Source organism: Pelodiscus sinensis, chromosome 2 (assembly GCF_052426305.1).
Source record: "Pelodiscus sinensis isolate ZL-2025 chromosome 2, ASM5242630v1, whole genome shotgun sequence".
NCBI classification, from domain to species: Eukaryota; Metazoa; Chordata; order Testudines; family Trionychidae; genus Pelodiscus; species Pelodiscus sinensis.
The window spans coordinates 38,345,202-38,367,009 of NC_143053.1; the positions used below are offsets into that span (position 1 = coordinate 38,345,202).

Here is a 21,808-nt window from a genome sequence, read left to right on the forward strand (position 1 = left end):
TTTTCTCTCCCCTGAAAGAACCGTGTCTCGACTGTGGTTTCTTTTTTGAAAAAAACCACTCTTGCACGATCATGCAAATGAAGTGCAAGATTTGTAAATCCACAAGAGGATTTCAGAAGAGGAATGTAGTTTAGACATAACCAAGGCGAGCGAAACTACTACCGTGTGTGGAGCAAGACCAATTTGTTTAGACTGTGTCTGCCTGGTACAGACTGACTATAACTAAGCTTGATAACACTGAAGGTAAATTTCACAAAAGGTCTCTCATACCTTTGAAATGTGGCTTAGGAGGGTGAGACAAGAGTTCACTATTGTTTGGGGGTTCCTTCAGCATTGGTATGATAAGCATCATCATAGCCTGGAACCAGTCATGAAGTATGCATACCTTGATAGTATCTGAGTGCAGTTGTTCCAACAGAGTCCATAAACTATATGTGTGGGGGAGGATTATAGTGGATTTTTCTGCATTTACTTAAGAATGCTAATTATTGCAAAAGCCCAAATAATTAGGGGTTCTGCCTAAACTTCCTGATATGACTTCTCAGTGAACAACCAATTGTCCAGGTAACAGAACACTAAAATGTTCTCAACAGAGATGTACAGATTCTATTGACGGTCTACACTGCAATTAAAAACTCATTGTGTTGACTTCCAGGCTCAGGCTGGATCCTAAGATCCAGGACCATGTCAGGTAGGAGGTTCTAGATAAGCAGGTAAGGTTCTAGATAAAGATCTATATACAAGCCTCATATATTCTCCCCACATTCAAGGGTTCTAATCTTGGTCAGGCAGTGGTTCTCAGTACTAGCAATTCCTTCCCCTAGTACCATCAGTGCTGGAGGCATCCAATTATTCATTTCCCTCACTGATGCCAAGGACAGCCCCGTGCAGCTACTTCAGTAGCAGTCTGACCTTTTTTTTGGTTCTTAGTGCTGAGGGATGAATACCCATGCCAGATTACATAGTCTTACTTGACTGAGTGGGTAACGGGAAGTCTTTTTCTTAGATGATAATTTAAAATGATGTCCTATCCATGTCATTATGAAAGTGTTCACTCTTAATGTCTTTGAGTTTTCTATTTTCTGCTAGAGTCCTTAACTCTGCTTAAAGGGACCCTGGAGCTAGAGATAACTGTGTTTGAAAAGGTACGGGCTAGGGATGGAATCTTGTCTCATCAAATAATCCATCAACAATGTTCAACATCTGAATTCACAGGATTGATGAGTTTGGGGGGGGGGGGACGACTGTGCTTCCTGAGGCAACAGAAATATATGTCGTGGCTGTAAATGCCCATGAAGGTCCAGAGACAGATGACCTAGTTCTTGAAACCTGAGTTTTTGGATGTGCTATGTATCTAGTAACCAGACATGGAGGACACCCCCTCAAAATTAAAACTAAGCTAAGAAAGTTCTATCTACAGCTAATAAAGCAAAAGATCAGTAGGTAAAACTGTGGACACTACCAAAGTTCCATCTCATACCACAAGCAGAAGAAAGGAACTGGAGAAGTAGACAGCCCACGAACACCTTACACTCTTGGTTGGGAGTACATAAGAACGGCAATACTGGGTCAGACCAAAGGCCCATCTAGCCCAGTATCCTGTCTGCCAACAGTGGTCAATACCTGAGGCCCCAAAGGGACGAATCACAACAGGTAATCCTTACATGATCCCTCCCCTGTCTCCCACTTCCAGAGAAACAAAGGCTAGGGACACCATTCCTACCCATCCTGGCTAATAGCTATTGACATACCTAACCTCCATGAATCAATCTAGTTCTTTTTTGAACCCTGTTAAAGTTATAGCCTTCACCGCATCCTCTGGCAAGGAGTTCCATGGGTTGACTGTGTGCTGAGTGAAGAAAAACTTCCTTTTGTTTGTTTTAAACCTGCTGCCTATTAATTTCATTTGGTGACCCCTAGTTCTTCTATTGTGGGAATAAGTAAAAAACTTTTCCTTATTCACTTTTTCCACACCAGTCATGATTTTATAAACCTCTATCATATCTGCCCCTTAGTCTCCTCTTTTCTAAGCTGAAAAGTCCAAGTCTTTTTAATCTCTCTTCATATGGGACCCGTTCCAAACCTCTAATCATTTTTGTTGCCCTTTTCTGAACCTTTCCCAATGCCAATATATCTTTTTTGAGATGAGGCAACCACATCTATACTCAGTATTCAAGATGTGGGCATACCATGGTTTATATAGAGTCAATAAGATACTGTGTCTTATTCTCTATCCTTTTTTAATTACTCCTACCATTCTATTTGCCTTTTTCACTGTCAATGAACACTGAGTGGATGTTTTCAGAGAATTGTTCACAATGAGTAGTTGTAGCCAAATTAGTCCCCATCACATTGTATGTACAGTTGTGATTATTTCTTCCAATGTGCATTACTTTACATTTATCAACATTAACTTTCATTTGCCATTTTGTTGCCCAATCACTTAGTTTGGTGAGATCTTTTTGAAGTTCTTCACAGTTTGCTTTGTTCTCAACTATCTTGAGCAATTTGGTATCATCTGCAAATTTTGGCACCTCATTGTTTACCCCTTTCTCTAGAATGATCATTTATAAACAAGTTGAATAGGATGGGTCCCAGGACAGATCCTTGGTGTACCACACTAGTTATCTCTCTCCACTCATAAAATTTACCATTTATTCCTACCCTTTGTTGCCTGTCTTTTAACCAGCTATCAATCCACGAAAGGACCTTCTCTCTTATCCCATGACAACTTACTTTAGTTAAGAGCCTTTAGTGAGGGACCTTGTCAAAGGCTTTCTGGAAATCTAAGTATACTATAGCCACTGGATCTCCCTTGTCCACTGTGGCCAGACAGCCCACCTCCATATCATCCATCTTATTTGCCTTCCTGAAGCATACAGGACAGAGAAGGAGCAATAAAATCAGCATAGTCTATGCTGGCTCATCTGATCCTGAGAAGCTGAAACATAGATATGAGGAGAGATCAGGATATGCGAGACTGCCACCGGCTGGCACCTATGTTGATTCGAACACACACACAGTCCCTGGAAGAGGAATTTCCCACTGAGAAAAGAATCCCCAGTAATTCCAATTTAGTTATCTCTCTTACAAGTGTAAATTAAGTTCACAACTCCCTTGTAAGAACTGGTCTCACAAAAGACAGACCAGCCCCATTTGGCATGACAGATAAGAAAGAGAAATAAGTGACCCCATGAGTATAAAAGATGGGCCCAGCACACACTCACTTTGAGTGTCATTCTACCCTCTACCTGCTGGTCGGGTTAGGTGTTTGACCTCCCGAGGTTCTATGGGGACGCCCACCTCGTATTTTCATCTTTCCTAGGAATTGAGGGACCGGCCCTGGCCTGACATGCTGGAGTTGAGAGGCACAGAAGGGGGTAAAAATTGTACCTGGATGTGGTCCTCTGTCTTAAGTGTACACATAGAAAGAGTAAGCTGTTACTTGGTACCATTATTTCTATTTTTCTATCTTTATCTTCTTTGTAACCATTTTTAAGATCTATATTTTGCTAGTAGTTAAGAAATAGAACAATAGCCATTGTAACCATATGATTTATAAGCTTCTTTAATAAACCTGTAACTGTTTAAGCTTTAACCTGCCTCCTTCAGTTGCTGTAACAGAACCAAGCACAATTTAAAAGAACTTCAGCCGGTCTTAAGGGACAGATATAGGGAGCCCTGACCATTGGCTGACAGCCACATATTTGTTTACCCCCTAAAAGAAATCTAGAAGATTAGTAAGGCATGATTTCCCTTTACAGAAACCATGTTGGCTTTCCCCCAACAAATTATATTCATCCATGTGTCTGACAATTTTATTCTTTACTATAGTTTCAACTAAATTGCCCAGTACTGACATCAGATTTATCAGTCTGTAATTGCCAGGGTCACCTCTAGAGCCCTTTTTAAATATTGGTGTCACGTTAGCTATATTCCAGTCATTAAGTACAGAAGCTGATTGAAAGGATAGGTTACAAACCATAGTTCATAGTTTCGCAATTTCCAATTTGAGTATTTTCAGAACTCTTGGGTGAATGTCATCTGGTCCCGGTGACTTGTTACTGTGAAGTCTATCAATTTGTTCCAAAACCTCTTCTAGTAACACCACAATCTAGGACAATTCCTCAGATTTGTCACCTAAAAAGAATGGCTCAGGTTTGGGAATGTCCCCAATATCCTCAGCCATGAAGACTGAAGCAAAGAATTGATTTAGCTTCTCCGCTATGACTTTATTATCTTTGAGAGCTCCTTTAGCATCTCGATTGTCCAAGGGCCCCACTGGATGTTTAGCAGGCTTCCTGCTTCTGATGTATTTAAAAAGCATTTTACTATTACTTTTTGAGTTTTTGGCTAGCTGTTCTTCAAACTCATTTTTGGCTCTTCTTATTATATTTTTACACTTAATTTGACAAAGTTTATGGTCCTTTCTATTTTTCTCACTAGGACTTCCATTTTTTAAAAGATATCTTTTTATCTGTCATTCCTTCTTTTAGCTGGTTAATAAACCACAGTGGCACTTTTTTGGTTCTCTTATTTTGTTTTTAAATTTGGAGTATACATTTAAGTTGGGCCTCTATTATGGTGTCTTTGAAAAGTTTCCATGCAGCTTTCAGAGATTTTACTTTTGTGTCTGTACCTTTTCATTTCTGTTTAACTAACTTCCTCATTTTTGTGTAGTTCCCCTTTTTGAAATTAAATGCCACAGTGTTGGGCTGCTGAGGTATTTTCCCCACCACAGGGATGTTAAAATAAAAATAATAATGGAAATTGCCTGTCTCCTAGAACTGGAAGGGACCTTGAAAGGTCATTGGGTCTAGCCCCCTGCCTTTCCAGCAGGACCAAGTACCACCCCTGATGAATTTTTGCCCCAAATCCCTAAATTGCCTCCACAAGGATTGAACTCACAACCCTGGGTTTAGCAGGCTAATGCTCAAACCACTGAGCTATCCCTCCCCCCCTAAATTTTAAATTTTATTACATTATGGTCACTATTTCCAAGCGATACAGTTATATTTACCTCTTGAACAAGATCTTGTGCTCCAGTTAGGACTAAATCAAGAATAGCCTTGTCCCTTATGGGTTTCAGAACCAGCTGCTTGAAGAAGCAGTCATTTAAGGTATCAAGACATTTTATCTCTGCATCTCGTCCTGAGGTGACGTCAATATGGAGATAGTTGAAATCCCCCACTATTACTGAGTTTTTTAATTTGATAGCCTCTCTAATCTCCCTTAGCACTTCATAGTCACTATCACTGTCCTGATCAGGTGGTCGATAATATATCCCTAAGATATGAGAGTTAAGAGTAAGAGTATGAGAGTAGGGTGTATTTGCAAAGCAATGCACATTGTAAACAAAAAATCTTCCAGTTTCAAGTTCATGGGTCATAAGCACTCTACAAAAGAACACACACACAAAGGGGCTCTCACTTGAAGAACAACATTTGGCAAAACAAAACAAAACAAAATGCAGGGGCAAAAAGCATACAGGCAGAAGTCCAGTAGCAGAGAGGGGACTATCCAGTTTATTGCACTGAAGAAACTTATGATCCTCAAAGGAAGAGCAGGACTCTTGAGAACAGAGCAGCTGAACTTGAGGAGCCAAGGGAGACAGAGAGGTACATAGATAAGACTTTATGGCACATACTAAAGTGGCCCCACCCCATGTTATACAGCCTCTGTACTGTCAAGAAGGATGAAAGTTTCAGGAAAGGAGAGCAGACTGGAAACGATCCAATGGTTTGGAGCCTCCAAACAACAGTGAAGTCTTGCCTCACATTCCTAGGCCACATTTCCCATAGTTTGAACTAAGGATGTTAAGGACTAGTCGACTATCCGCTTACTAGCTAGTCAAGTCGACTAGTTGATTCTCTCCCCCTCTCCACTCTTGCTGTGTCTATCAGGACAGAAATTCCATGCTTCCATAATAAAAGTATATCAGTAGGAATATATTACCAACCACGTGACAAGGATGGTGACACTGATTGCAAAATGGTTAGGGTAGATTAGAGCAGGCCTGCACAACTCGGAAAATGACGAGGGCCATATTACTCCAAAGAAAACAACTACGGGACACAAGTAGGGATGCTCTCCCAAAAAATAACAAACACACGGCTAAAAATTTTTGTTGAGCAAAAAACAAACACAAACAAACAAACAAACAAACAAAAAACACCTCACGTCTCCACTTGGCCCCCTGGCATTTGTCTCTCCTTCACCCTGCCCCTTGGTGTTTTCCCCTTTCTCCTAACCTGCCCTCCTCCCCTCAGCACAAGCCCCTTCCCCTCCCCGGCTTCTGCCTTTTTTAATCTGGTGGTCGCTGGCCATGATGTCATGACATCACGCCATTGGCCTGGCATTTGCTGGCACCCCACCCTCTGGCTCGTGCCCCGCCTCCTTGCACTGGCGCTGCACGCAGGCAGCCCGGCGGCAACAATCGCCGCACTTCCCCCTCCCCAGTAGCACTCCTCCGCCCAGCCAGCGGATCCGATGGGGTCGCGCCGCCCGTGGTTGTCACGGGCCGCACAGTGAGCCCCTGCGGGCCGCATGCTGTGCAGACCTGGATTAGAGTATGTATAAAAACAGAAAAAACCTCCCAAGAAATAATGGGAAGATTTCAACTATCCCCATACTGACTGGGTAACATGCCACTTCAGGAAGCAATGCAGAGATAAAGTTTTGGAACATCATTAACAACTGCTTTAAGAAGTAGCTACTTCTGGAACTCACAAGGGAAGAGGCAATTCTTGTTTTACTTCTAAGTAGAGCTCAAGATCTGGTCCAAGAGGTGAATACATCCGAAGAGCCCAGTAAAAGCAATCATAATGTAACTAAATTTAATATTCTTTGGGGGGGGAGGGGGACAGAAATACAAAAGGAACCTCCTACTAATGCATTTAACCTGAAACTATACAAGCAGTAGGAAACTAGTTAAATGGAATACATTTAAAAAAAAAAAAACCAGTTACGAGTGAAATACCTGCAAGCTGCATGGAAACTTTTTAAAAGCTCCATAGTAGAGGCTCAAAATAGACATGTAAATATCCATAAAAATAAGTAATCATTGGCAGTTAACCCTGGTCCAGCCTGCCCACCCAGGGTGCTCCACACTGCCAGGGCTGGAGTTCTGCCTTCACATTTGGGCCGCTCCAGCACAGTTGGGACCCCATCTACCAACCCAACACAGCTACGATCTTGCCTGCCAGTCCAACAGGACTGCTCCAGTCTGGTGTGGCTGGCCATCCAACTGATTACCTAGTAAGCATTTCAATGCTTACTAGGGAACTGGTTAACCTTTTATATTCCTAGCTCAAATTAAATGTATACCCCAAATTGAAAAAAAATAGTAAGGTAAGAAAAATGGTTGAAAAATAGAGTAAATTGGAGATCAGAAACAAAAATCACATCTTTTAAAAATGGAAGTCAAATCCTACTGAGGAAAATAGAAAAGGGCATAAATTCTGGCAATTGTAAATGTATACTCAGGCCAAAAAATAATTTGAATATCTAAAATAAGATTGAAAAACTAATAGCAACCATAATATGTAAATCTCTATCATGTAAATCAGCTTTTGTACCAGATGACTGAAGGATATCTAACGTGAAGGATAGCTACATTTTAGTTATGGGTATTTTTAGTGAAAGTCATGAATAGGTCACAAGCAGAGAACAAAAATTTACAAGCTGCAAATTGGCCATGATTTGTACTATATACTGGACTAAATCTTGGGTGCTCTGGGGCAGAAGGCAGCCCAGGGGTGCTACAGATGCTTGTGAGGGGTTGAGGGGTGGTCCTGGGATGCTTGGTTGCTCGGGTGGAGAGGGGTGCTGGGAGGCATCGCAGATGCTTGGGGGGGGGGCAGCCTGGGACCCTGCTCATGCTGGGTAGGGGTTTGGCAAGAGTAGCAGGCTCCCTTCCTGGTTCCACACAGATCCCAGGAAATTGCAACATGCCTCATCTTCTAGGTGGAGGCACAACCAGGGTCTCTGCAGGCTGCCCCTGTCCTGAGTGCTAGCTCTACAGCTGCCATTGGCTGGGAACTGCAACGAATGGGAGCTGCAACAGTGGTGACTGGGGGGAAGAAGCAGTGCACAGAGCCATCTGACTGTGCCTACACCTAGGAGCTGAGGGAGGTCACTGCTTCTGTGGAGTCTCCCAGGTAAGAGTTGTTCACAGTGTTCACACCATCCTGCACCCCAGCCCTCTGCCCTAGGCCTGAGCCCTCTCCCACACTCAAATGCCTTGTGCTCCTGGGGGTGGGGTGGGTGTAGTGGCCCGAGACAGCCCCAGCTGCAATGGGTATGGTTGGCACAGAGCTGCCCACGTTGCTCAGGTGGACTCTCTGGTCACTGCAGAAGACCCAGAAGTCAGGGAAAAATCACAGAATCCATTATTTCTGTGACTTACTTGACAGACTTGCAGCCTTACTAATGTGGCACCAATTTTTTTTAAAGGCTCCAGAGGTGATCCTGGCAATTATGAGCTAGCAAGCTTTAATATAGTACCAGGAAAACGGGGGGCTACTATATTAAAGAACAGAATGATCAGTCATAGAGATTAACATGATTTGTTAGAGAAGAGTCAACATGGTTTTTGGAAAAGGAAATCATGCCGTACAAATCTATTAGAATTCTTTGGGAGGGTCAACAGATCTGTGGACCTGGATGATCAAACTGATATAGTGCTCTTGGACTTTCAGAAAACCTTTGACAAGGTCTCTTATCAAAGGATCTTAAGCAAAGAAAGAAGTCATGGGATTAGAGGGAAGGTCCTCTAAGTTACTGATTAAAAGACAGAAAAGGGCAGAAAAAATGGTCAGTTTTCAGAATGGACAGAAGTAAATAGAGAGGTCCGTAAAGGATCTTAAATGTAGCCAATTCTGTTAATCATATTCATAAATGGAAAAGGGGTAAACAGCAAGGTTTAGCGCATACAAAAGGAGGAACTGATGCTAGGAATTATTAAGAAAGGGACAGAAAATAAGACACAGAATATCTTACTGCCCCTGTATAAAACTATGGTACACCTACATCTTGAATACTGTGTACAGATGTGGTCTCCTCATCTCAAAAAAGATATTTTGGCCTTGAAAGGGGTTGAGAAAAGGGCAACTGAAATGATTAGGGGTTTGGAATGGGTTCCATGAGAGGAGAGGTGAAAGCGACTGGGACTTTTCAGTTTAGAAAAGAGGAGACTGAGGGGGATATGATAGAGATATAAAATCATGAGTGGTGTGGAGAGGGCGAATAAAGAAAAGTTATTTATTAGTTCCCATAATGGAAGAACTAGAGGACACCAAATGAAGTTAATGGGTAGCAGGTTTAAAACTAATAAAAGAAAGTTCTTCTTCACACAGCATGTAGTCAACCTGTGGAACTCCTTGCCAGAGGAGGCTGTGAAGGCTAGGACTATAACAGAGAAGCTAGATAATTTCATGGAGGTTAGGTCCATAAAAGGCTATTAGTCAGGGGATAGAAATGGTATCCCTGGCCTCTGTTTGTCAGAGGCTGGACAAAGATAGCAGGAGACAAATCGCTTGATCATTTTCTTCAGTCCACCCTCTCTGGGGCACCTGGTGCTGGCCCCTGTCAGCAGACAGGCTACTGGGCTAGATGGACCTTTGGTCTGATCCAGTACGGCCATTCTTATGTACCATGCAAAGTCAACTTACGTAACTCACTGCTAGGGGATATTATAAGGCCAAAAGTGTAACTAAGTTCAAAAAAGAATTAGATATGTTCATGGAGGAAATTTTCCTCAATTGACACTAGACATGATGGTCAGGGATGTAACCCCATCCTTTGGATGCACCTAACTCTCTGATTGCCAGAAGCTGGGAATGGACAACAAGGGATGGATCACTGATAGCTCTTTCAAGAACTTGTCTAAATGCAGTGTCTTGTACAGTACCAAACACATTGATGTTGCCTGAATAACAAATATAAGTAACAAGAGGTGCCAGCTTCATCAGAATTACAATAAGATGATACAACTGACAACAAATATATCATTAAAGACAAATTATAGCGCAATGAAAATTTTCATAAACACCCTCTCCCGTTTAAAAGTTTCAAAGGTTAGCCATGTTAGTCTGTAAATAAAAAAAACTTTTAAGTTTCAACTCTCACAGACCTTGGGGGACAGGCTAATCCACACCCACAGACAATCCCCTAACCTGAAACAAATTCTTTCTAGCAACCATGCAACACATCTCAGTCATACTTACGCTGGAACCCACCCCTGCAATAAACACTGATGCAAACTCTGTCCTCACATCTCTATAAGGGACATCATCACAAAACCTGACACATAACCCCGCACATTAGAGGCTCATATCCACATCCACAATGTGATCTATGTCATCAAGTGGCAGCAATGCCCCTCCGCCATGTATACTGGCCAAACTGGCCAGTCTCTACGGCAAAGGATTAATGGACAGAAATCAAATATTTGAAACGGTAACACACAGAAAACTGTTGGGGAACATTTTAACTTGCCCAGGCACTCATTAATAGATATCAAAATGACTATACTCTTACAAAGCAATTTCAAAAACCAGCTGGAGAGAGAAGCTGCAGAACTTGCCTTTATTTGCAAATTTGACATCTTTAACCAAGGTCTAAACAAAGACATGAACTGGATGGGAAGCTACATTCACCACCCTAATCAAAAGCTAAGTATCAGGCACTTATAGCCAATTCTATTTAGCACGGACACTCTAAATGACAAGAAATTTTTCCTTCTCTTTCCCTTCCCATTCCCTCTTTTTCTGCTATTTATTTGTACTTCTGGACCCCTTGTTCCATTCACCTGAAGAAGTGGGTTGTAATCACAAACGCTCATGATACTATCTACATTTTTTGTTAGTCTCTAAGGTGCTGCAGGACCATTAGTTGTTTTTTAAGTGCTCTCGCCTGTCTGGAGTGACTTTATGTCCACATTAGAGTAACTTGGATCTAACTCAATTAAAATACAGTAGTGCATGTAACATAGCTGACCTTTAACGAATAAATTTATCGTGACAATCTGCATTCTATTAAAAAATTCCCTTTTAGTTTTTCCCTTTAATAAAGGATACCATCACTTGTTTGAAAACCTTTCATACTGAATGAGAAATTGTGAGAGAATCTGATCAAAAATTACATTGAACCACTTTAACAAATGCATTCAGAATGACAGTTGAGCAGTGCTTTTGCATTTAATAATAGTACATCTGCAACTAATTTCATTCCATCAGCCATAAGATGCATTTATGCTGTAGCTATTACATTTTGAGAAGAGTTTAAATTACTAAACTTGAGAGAGCTTCAAAGCAAATCTTAATCTAAGTACCCTGATCTTGATGGCCCAGTTTAAAAAAAAATTAAGATGTTTAATAAAAGAGAACTGCCTCAACAGAATGCAGAACCATTGTACTTAATTCAAGTTGTTTTAATTTCCTTTCATAAATCAATGAAATATACCAACCTGGGGGTTCGAGCATTTTATTTCTAGTGACTCAAGGTCGACGTGGAGGCAGACAACAAACGAGTGTCTGGATTCTGGCCCTGAGGCAACTAGTTTTTGTGAAGTGACAGCTAGAGTAGAAGTACAGCCCATGGGTTCTACTAAATTAAGTGTCATTTGTTGTCCAAGAAGAGTATACACACTGAAATGATGTAGACTGACTGTCCAAGGGAAGGCATCACCTGGTGATTAAAGAGAAAAATAGTTTTATAATTGCATAATCTAACTATTAAATTATTATTTTCTCCAACATTATGCAAATAGTAAGTGCTAAATGAAATTCGGAAAGGGCCAAAACACATTGAAGTTAATGGAACTCGTCAATGGGCACTTGGATCAGGTTCCAAATCCTAATTAAATATTCTTTCATATGGCGCCTAGAGATAAAAGAAGACGAAATCTGATTTGAATTTTCACTGTACACTGCAAATGAATCTGGCAGAACAATGTTAAAGGACAATATCTTGTAGATTTACTTGATTTCTCAGCACCATGTTTTTAAAAATCAGTTTGAATACATTAAACCTACGTGAGCACACATCTGCTGTACATGTCTTGTCTTGCCTTATATCAAAGAGATTTTCTTAATTAAGAGATCAGTCACCTTATTTACTTGGAAAGTACCCAGGTCTATATATGAGCAGAACCATATTATATACACACACACACACACACACACACACACACACACACACACACACACGTACTAAAACCAGACCTTAGTCACACACAGTCTTTGAATACAACTACTATGGTGAGTAGGCATCATGATGGAGGATTATCATTTTGCAAATTTAATTTTAGGAGTTGGAGGACTGAGATGCAGGAAAGGAGACAGCCTCTAAGAGATGCTGACCAAATCTCAAAGAACAGGAAGATTCAGGTAGGGAGTGGTGCACAGGTGTTTCTTATTTTGCATTAAAGTTGTCACTCATTCATTCCTATATAGTGGTCATTCTAACACTTTCAGGAATGCAATATGCATGCCCTTGCCAGCATAACCCCTTCCCTACCAGCATGAACTTGAATTCACAGTGTTCGCAAGTTCATACCACCTGAAGGTGCCATTATGAAAAGTTTACCACATGGCACACACTGGTATCACATTATGTTCGAGGTCATGCTAGGAGAGTGGGGGATGCACAGAGCACTATACAGGCAGTCCCCGGGTTACGTACAAGATAGGGACTGTAGGTTTGTTCTTAAGTTGAATCTGTATGTAAGTCGGAACTGGCGTCCAGATTCAGCCGCTGCTGAAACTGATCAGTTTCAACAGCAGCTGAATCTGGACGCCAGTTCTGACTTACATACAGATTCAACTTAAGAACCCCAGGCATCCCCAAGTCAGCTGCTGCTGAAACCGATCAGCGGCTGATTCCAGGAAGCCCCGGGCAGCGGCTTCCTGTAGTCAGCCACTGGTCAGTTTCAGCAGTGGCTGAATCAGGACTCCTGGGGCAGAGCAGCTGGGGTGCTGCCGGGTTGGTCCAGTAGCGTCAAGGAGCGGTGCTGCGGGACCAACCAGCAGCGCCCCACCTGCTCTACCACAGGCCCGGGGCTTTGCTCCACATTTCCCTGGTCTGCTGGGGGGGGGGGGGCGCACTAGCTGCGCCCCCCCCCCCCCAGCACACCAGGGAGACCCGAGCAAAGCCGCACAGGCGGAGGGACCCCGCTGCCTGTGCGGCTTTGCTCCTGTCTCCCTGGTCTGCTGGGGGGGTCCAGCGCCTTTGCAAACGAGGCAAACGAGCAAAGCCGCCGGGGCAAACGAGCAAAGCCACCCAGGCAGCGGGACTCCCCCCACCTGGGCGGCTTTGCTCGGGTGTCCTTGGTCTGCCGGGGGGGGAGGTCCAGCAAAGCTGCTGGCAGCAGGACTCCCCCGCCTGGGTGGCTTTGCTCGGGTGTCCCTGGTCTGCTGGTGGGGTCCAGCGGCTTTGCTGGACCCCCCCAGCAGACCAGGGAGACCGGGAGAAGCTTTTCTCGCCCCGGAGGACACGGGTGGCGATCCGCTGCCCGTGAGCTCCGGGGCGAAAAAAGCCCCGTTCGTAAGTGCGGATCCGACATAAGTCGGATCCGCGTAAGTCGGGGACTGCCTGTACTTTTCAAAACAGCACCCCATTCAATGTTAGAAAAAACTGAATGTGATTTTGTCCGAGTACTAGATGGGGCCAAATACCAGAAAAGCAAAACTGTTGGATTTAATACTGGATCAATGGCCTGTTTTGCATGGATCTGTATATCACTTCTATTGCCTAAAAGTAAAGAGTGATTGGTTTAGAAATTCTTCTGAAAAGTCTGTTTTATTTGCTCCAACTATCTTGTGTGCCAAAAGGATTAAGCTACTAACCGAGCTATCAGAGTAGAGTAGGGATGGGATATGTAAGCTATTGGGGCATTTGGATGCTAAAAGGAGTCATAGCTTTTCAATGGGGCCAGTGTTTCACTCTAGATCTTTTTGGAGGAGAATATGAGAAATGAACATTGTAGACCCTCAAAGGTCTGATAAATTCTTACTTTTTCTTCTTTCAGATGATTTATAACAATTATTTGAATTATTACTGGTCTTGAAAATTAATGCAAATATGGTAATTCAACTGGTTTAACAACTTCTTGTGTTTATAAACGTCACTCTCAGGATAGGGAAAGAATTTCTCCTTGGCATCAGGGTGTCCTCCTTAATATTAAACACTGATCTGTTATATGCTGGCTGACTGGCAAAAATTTCTCGTGTGTGTGATAAAAGCTGTTTTTTACTAAAGATCATAAAAAAAGGTCTTCTCTAGAGCTTGTCTGTTCATTATAACATGCCGCTGATGTTCTTGCTTTGGTTTTTTTGTCTAGCAATAAAGTCAGCTTTGCCTTTTATCTGCTCCTACCCATTGTGTAAAATATTGATCACATTGTAAAAATACTAGTAATTTTTCTTATGTATTTGGCCTCACACTTGTTAGTTTCTCTTTTTTGAAAATATACTGTTGCAGTTATGGAAGTTATCTGCAGCAGATATGTAATTATTTTTAATTAAAAAAATAATTGGAAGGAAGAATAATCTTGTGATTACAGAGTGGAATTCAGGAGATCAGGCTTCTTCTATTCAAGTTTTCCTAATATCATTCTGTGGCATTTTCATCACGTCTCTCAAACACTCTGCCTATTTCCCCATCTGTAAAAAGGGGTTATACCTAACCTCACAAAGATGCTATGACTATTTATGAGTTATTCATTATTTAAAATGCACTCAATTCTCAGATAAAAAGTCTTCTTCCTTGCATTAACCCCATCATATAAGGTCTGCTCTAGGAGTCTTCTCCTTTGAAATTGTTCTGTCTTCCTTTAGGACATCCTACCACTACTTCTCATGTTGGCCTTTCTGTATTTTTCTTTCAATCCTGATCTGCTGGATTCTCTTACCCAGATAAGTGCTTACGTGAACAAGTGTCTGAGTCTGTACGCCCTCACTCTATTATTTATGGGTTTTACTTTGAGCATGTCTCTAATATGCATATTCCTCAAGCAGTCTGTCTTGCTTATACCACTGACCCATCTCAACATTCATATTTCTGTAGAAGAGATCATTCACTCATGTTTTTTCATTGTTGCTCAACACCACCACACATTAAAACTGGATGGATGCCAATTTAAAGCTTTTTTTTCTTTTTCTTTTTAGTGGTATTTTCCATCTCTCTCTCTAGAGCCAAGCGTTTATTATCCTGTCTTTAATTTTATGCTCCTTTTTGCCAGATTTTGGAACCCAGATATTGAAACTATGCATTTTGATATTGTTTGCTCACCTAGTTTTAACGAAAATTCTTCAATGTACACATTTGAAATTACGCAGCATATACTCTAGTATGCAACAAGATATTTCATTCTGTATGTTCCTTGTGAGGTATCCAGGATGAGAATAAACAAGCAAGGGCTTAGTGCTGACTCCTGATAGTACATCTGTTTCATACATGTTCTAACTATTCACTTTGGATCTACATATATGACTAGAACAAGCCACATAAATAATTCTGGTACCATTTTCTCCCCTAGATAATACCAGATGAGTATCAGCAAAAATCCTTTTGGAGATCAGTGAATACCATGTGAATATTTTCCTTCTCTCTAAATATTTTTTGATTAGCTCCCTAAGTGCAAAAATTGTCCATCTCCCTTCATTTATAATTATAGATTCTGAACAGTTGTTCCACAGTGAATAATATTTAATTTCAGTCATTTCAAATATTAAATAGACATAAGAGTATTTTCTTCCAAGTTTAAACCATAGAGAGTTAAGTGTTTTAAGGCCATATAACTAGACATTTCTGCTTTTATCCATATCTTCAGATTTTGATGCATTTTCAGTTGGGATTATTCCGAGAACATTAAATTGCTGTGTCTAGAAAGGTGAGGAGTTTGGCCAGAGGTTGGTTCAAGTTAGCAAACTTGTGCAGAGATTATTACTAGTTTTATATTAGCATTGTTTATTGCAGCTGGGCTGACAGCTCTTTATGATGGAGAAGTCAGAGGACTATAAAGAGACTCAGTAAGTTATCCTGCACAGTGCAAATACAGAAGATACCATTTTTAAGATTCTTTACAGTTGAGCAATCACTGTATGCCGTTCTTAGAATCCTGTGCTGGCACCTGCATGATGCTGCATGCACACTCTTGTCTAATCTAGCAAAGCACTTCAGTACATTTAACTTTAAACAAGTAAGTAGTCCTGTTGACTGCAAAGTTAAACACTTTGCTGGATTGGGTAAGGGTACTTAGCACCTTACAAAATCAAATTTTATACTAGAAAGGACCTGAATCCTGTGTCTGACGAGGCAATTTAAATGCCACCTTCATTAATGTTCTGATGCAACAATTAGACTGTTAGTACAATGACAATTCAGCTTCTAATTTTCTAAAATGATTACCTGTAATGAGTAGCTTTCTTTCAGCTAGGTATTACAATTATTTATTTTAAAGAAAATGGAACTTAGGGAAAAAAGTGTGACATGCAATATTTAAATGTCACATGCAGTGGTCAGCACTGAAAACATGAAAGTTGCGCCTCAACAAAGTAACTTTACCTCACCATATACAAACACTAAGCCACAGCATTAGGGAGGTGCAATTTCGACTAGTGAAGGGTTATGTCACCACCTGCCATATAACCCTGAGTGCCTCAAATGCCCTCCTGCTATAGCTTCCAGCCTGGAATGTTCAGATGCTGCCCTCAAACGTGACAGTCACACACTGACAATCTGTGAGCTAGGCAGCCTTGGTTCAGCAGCTCTGATGTCTAACAGACTACTTAACACCCTATTCTGGCTTCCACAGGCCTTGGCTACAACTAGCAAGATGACCCCACATACACACAATTCTGAATTTCCCCCAAACTCTCTCTCGCTTGCCTAGTTTAATCATATTTTAGTCTTCATTCCAGCATGTCTATAACTTTTAATAGAGACCATGAGCATACATCATGCAAGAATATTAACAATCAGTGAGTTATTAGCATTCCAATGACATATTACATTATACTCTTTTAGTTACAGAATATAACTATAGCGAATTTGGGTACACTGAATTGATCAGGGCAGCTTAAACTCATTATATGATTTTGTTTATACAAGGCAAAATTAGCAAATTATTAAGAGTGACCAATATATTGTAGTTCTGCCAAAAACGTTAATTGAGTTACTGCTGTTATTTGCAACTATGCAACTTAACATACTATAAACACTACCATGGCTAGCTTAATTCATTGAGAGAGCAATCTAATTGGGTCCAGTGGGCTGTAGGATACCCAAAAGCATATACTTGTTATTGCTTGTGGGCATGGCAAATATGGGGTGACTCCTCATCGGGGAGGAGTTTTATATACCTGTTGGTGCTGCTCTTACTGGTGGATATGGTCTCCTCTCTCATATAGTCTGGCAGAGGCCAGTTGCTGTCGCTTAGTGGAATTGGACCAGCTAGACTCTTCTACAGACCTAGGGATCTGTGCATAGGGATCCCAAGAGGGCCAACATGGTGGTTCAGAGGCTGGTTGGAGAGATCCGAATGCATTGGGTACCAGCAGTTCTAGAGAAGTTAGTCTAGTCTGGTCAGAGGATGGGTCCAAGGCAGCCTAGAAACTCTGTCTAGATCAGTGGTTCCCAAACTTTTCAGCATCACGCCTCCCCCCCCCCCTTTTTTTTTTTGAGACACTCTACCACCTCCCCCCACAATAGCAGCAAAACTTGTGGGGGGAAAAAAAAGAGAGAAAAAAAGGAAGAACTAACCAGGGCCGAAAAACAAAAATAGCAGCAAAACTTGGGGGGTAGGGGTGAGGGAGCTAGGTCGCCTCACGTCCCCCCCCCTGGAATTTTTTCATGCCCCCAGTTTGGGAACCCATGGTCTAGATGATTCAGCCCATGTGCAGGTCAGATTTCGTTCTACCAGTGGTTCTGTTGCTGCCAGTGGATGGAGACTTGAGCTCATGGAGAGAGTAGTAGCTCTTTCTTCTCAAGGTGGATTCCTCTTCTGGTGTTGAAATGTCCCTCAGACAAACTGACCCCAAAGCAAATGAGATTGTGAGCATGGGATGGCAAGGGGAAGTATAAGTCTCTTTCTGCCACAATGTGAGGGACCCTTACGGGATGATAGGTGCTATCAAAGAAGAATCCTGCCTGGAGCACTTGGTCACTGCTAATAATAATATATGGAGATACACCTATCTCATAGAACTGGAAGGGACCGTGAGAGGTCATTGAGTCCAGTCCCCTACCCGCATAGCAGGAGCAAGTACCATCCCTGATAGATTTGTCCCAGATCCCTAAATGGCCCCCTCAAGGACTGAACTCACAACTCTGGGTTTAGCAGGCCAATTCTCAAAGCACTGAGGATCCCTCCCCCGCAAATGCCCAGTCTTCAACTTACAGAATTAGTTCTGTTGGATCCTTGCTCCTGTATATTTTACCCTCTAAGTTAGAATGCAAGCATGGACCCAAGTCTTTAGGACTTGAGTGCAAGGACTCTCACAATTTTGAAGGAATTAAGGAGTGATCCTTTCTCTTAGGAGGAGATCTGAAAGAAAATCTCTTGTGTCTGTGAGAGTATCCCTTACTCTTATGAGAAAACTGAGACTATAGGACTTGGGCTTTATCTCCTTGGTCTGGAATCCGACTGGCATCTTTTAGCTTTCTCCAAGAGGCACTTCCTCAGTTGATTATTTCATTTCCAGGGATGCTGGAACTGTTTTTATAGTGGGGGTGCTGTGAGCCACTTAATCAAACAGTAAATCCTGTAGATAATGGAAAACATCTCCAGTTCCAGCACCTATGCTCATCCCTCGGTGACCTGGGGAGAGGAGGAGCAGCAGATTCTGTACTTCAAGGAGATATTGTTCACTGTTGACCAAGAAGTCATGACAACAGGAGACATAGTTCTTAAATCTTAAAACTTTGGGCTCAGACCTTTTCCCTAGTGTGGACATGGAGAGGGCCCCTTGTGGCTGGGAAGAACTGATCAACACTACTAAAGATACTAATTAAAACAATAAGAACTATATACATTTATAGATAAGAGAGGTAGTGTGAAGATAACTTTGGACAGAGACCTTCAAACTCAACCATGCAGTGATCAGAAGGAACTGGAGAAGCAGTCTGTCTACACTTCCCCTTAAGCCCTCACTGCTGAGTATGAAGAGGGTGCACACATGGACCAATGAACAGTATCACAACATTTTTCAGTCTTAGGTACATGCATAGCCACATGTGGAATACACACAGGGACCAGTACTCAAAGATTAACCTATGATTACACACACAACCTAAGTAAACTCATTTCCTTTTCATAAGCTACTTGTTACAGTACAAGTACAGTACAAGTTACAGTAATTTTGATTTATAACATCATGCTTAATATGCTTTTTCAAATGTGATTACCAAAAGTATTCCTACAATGTACAGTTATCTCAGAGGAATGCACTGGTCAGAGCTCTAGAAACAAAGATTTGAGTGTGGGAGTTATTCTGTTGTATGTTGACATTTGGAGGTCAATAAGTCTTCCTGACAAAGCTACAATATTCCTAGATGACAGAATGACTTATTTTTTTTTCTTTTAAAGCAGGGGGTGAAAGGTATGAGTTAGCAGATAGGAATCAGAGTAGTCACATAGATTTATAAAAAACTGGATACAGGCAGTCCCCGGGTTACGTACAAGATAGGGACTGTAGGTTTGTTCTTAAGTTGAATCTGTATGTAAGTCGGAACTGGCGTCCAGATTCAGCCGCTGCTGAAACTGACCGCCAGTTCTGACTTACATACAGATTCAATTTAAGAACCCCAAGTCAGCTGCTGCTGAAACTGATCAGCCACTGATTCCAGGAAGCCCGGGGCAGAGCAACTGTGCCTCGGGCTTCCTGTAGTCAACGCTGGTCAGTTTCAGCAACGGCTGACTTGGGGACGCCTGGGGCAGAGCAGCTGGGGTGCTGCTGGGTTGCTCCAGTAGCACCGCTCCTCGCTCCCTGGTGCTACTGGACCAACCCAGCAGCACCCCAGCTGCTCTGCCCCAGGCGTCCTGATTCAGCCGCTGCTGAAACTGACCAGCAGCGGCTGAATCAGGACGCCTGGGGCAGAGGGCTGGGGTGCTGCCGGGTTGGTCCAGTAGTGCCCAGAGCGGCGCTGCGGGACCAACCGGCAGCGCCCCAGCTGCTCTGCCCCAGGGTCCACAACAGAAGCCTGGTCTGCTGGGGGGGGGGGGGCACACTAGCTGCGCCCCGCCCCCAGCAGACCAGGGACATGGGGAGCAAAGCCGCAGCGGCGGGGTGCCTCGCCTCTGAGGCTTTGCTCTGGCGCGGGACCTGCTTTGCTCCCAGTGCCTGGTCTGCTGGAGACTGTCTCCAGCAGACCAGGGGCACCACGAGCAAACCCGCAGCCGTGGCGGGGTCCCGCGCTTCTGAGGCTTTGCTCTGGCAAAGCCTCAGAAGCGCGGGAACGCGCCGCTGGTGCGGGTTTGCTCGCGGTGCCCCTGGTCTGCTGGGGACCGTCTCCAGCAGACCAGGGGCACCGCGAGCAAACCCGCCGGGGCTGCTGCTTTGCTCCCGATGCCCCTGGTCTGCTGGAGACGGTCCCCAGCAGACCAGGGGTACCGGGAGCAGCTTTTTTCGCCCCGGAGGTCAAGGTGGCTGACTGCTGCCTGTGAACTCTGGGGCGAGAAAGCCCCGTTCATAAGTGCAGATCCGACATAAGTCGGATCCGCGTAAGTCGGGGACTGCCTGTACTTGCTTGAATTTTCAAAAGAACAAACAGTTCCAAAATAGCTTTCAGGGTAAGGTTAGATGCATATGATTTCACAGGGAAAGAAACATGTTTTAAGAATGATATGTCATCACTGGAGTCCTGTTCAAATATAGATAGTCATTTAGAATCTCCCTAAAAAGTCTATAAAATTACTTACCTTTGCATGGAGAAAACGAAGAAGGTGACTTAAAAGCTTTGAAAATATTTTTTTACTAGTCTATTTAAGGGGGAGTTTTGGCATGGGAGAAGGCAACAGCTCCATTAGAGAATCAAAAATATCAAGATTGTGAGAACTTCTGTTTGGCATTATTCCCAGAGCACAAAGCCACACACAAATAAATCCCTTACAGCAGGATTTATCCCAACCAAGGGGATTCTTCTCTATTTCTCAGACTGCTCCTTTCTTTCCTAGTCTGAGAAAATTCAAGTGTGGTCTACTTCCATAACAGGTTTAAAGGACACTACCAATTAAAAAAAACATTTCTGTTTAAACAAATTTACCTTTTATTGTTAGTGTAACAAATAAGATTATTATAACTGAAAGTAATTAGAGGAAACATTTATTTCTCTATTCCTGTTTATTTTGTGCATGTGACAGCGCTTACAGTACAATTACAGAAAATTTCATTGTTTAAAAAATTCACTGTAATCTGTTTCTATGGGCGTGCATGTGGAGTGGAGGACGACGATAGACTGGGGTTATTACAGAACAAAAGAGGAGGGAAAAAAATCAAAATATAGGTTTTACAACTATGCAGTTGTAAAACCACAAAAGTTGGCATAGACTCAAAAGAAAATGTAGTAGTTAAAAATACTTTGTACTCTTTTTTTTATAATCTGTACTTTATAATTTTTGGTAAATTTCATTAGAAGGATGTGTGTGCAAAAAATGAGAAAAATATTGTGGACAAAATTCTCCCATGTACATTTTCTAATAAATTCTTCATTTTCTCTGCTCACTTTAGTGCAAAACCTCTCTAAGAATTAATAGTATAGATTATAGTAACAAAGTAAATGTGCATGGATATTCCCAGAAAGTTAAAAA

At 42.3% G+C, this 21,808-nt stretch overlaps 1 protein-coding gene across 6 annotated transcripts in view; it reads right to left on the reverse strand.

Moving 5' to 3' along the window:
- The window catches only part of VPS13B (vacuolar protein sorting 13 homolog B), a 1,005,617-nt gene that overhangs the window by 437,412 nt on the left and 546,397 nt on the right, over positions 1–21,808 (reverse strand). For all 6 annotated transcript variants that reach the window (XM_075920304.2, XM_075920302.2, XM_075920305.2 and 3 more), the window contains one exon: positions 11,468–11,688. In XM_075920304.2, coding sequence (XP_075776419.2) covers positions 11,468–11,688 — 221 coding nt within the window. The remainder of the gene's footprint in view (positions 1–11,467; positions 11,689–21,808) is intronic.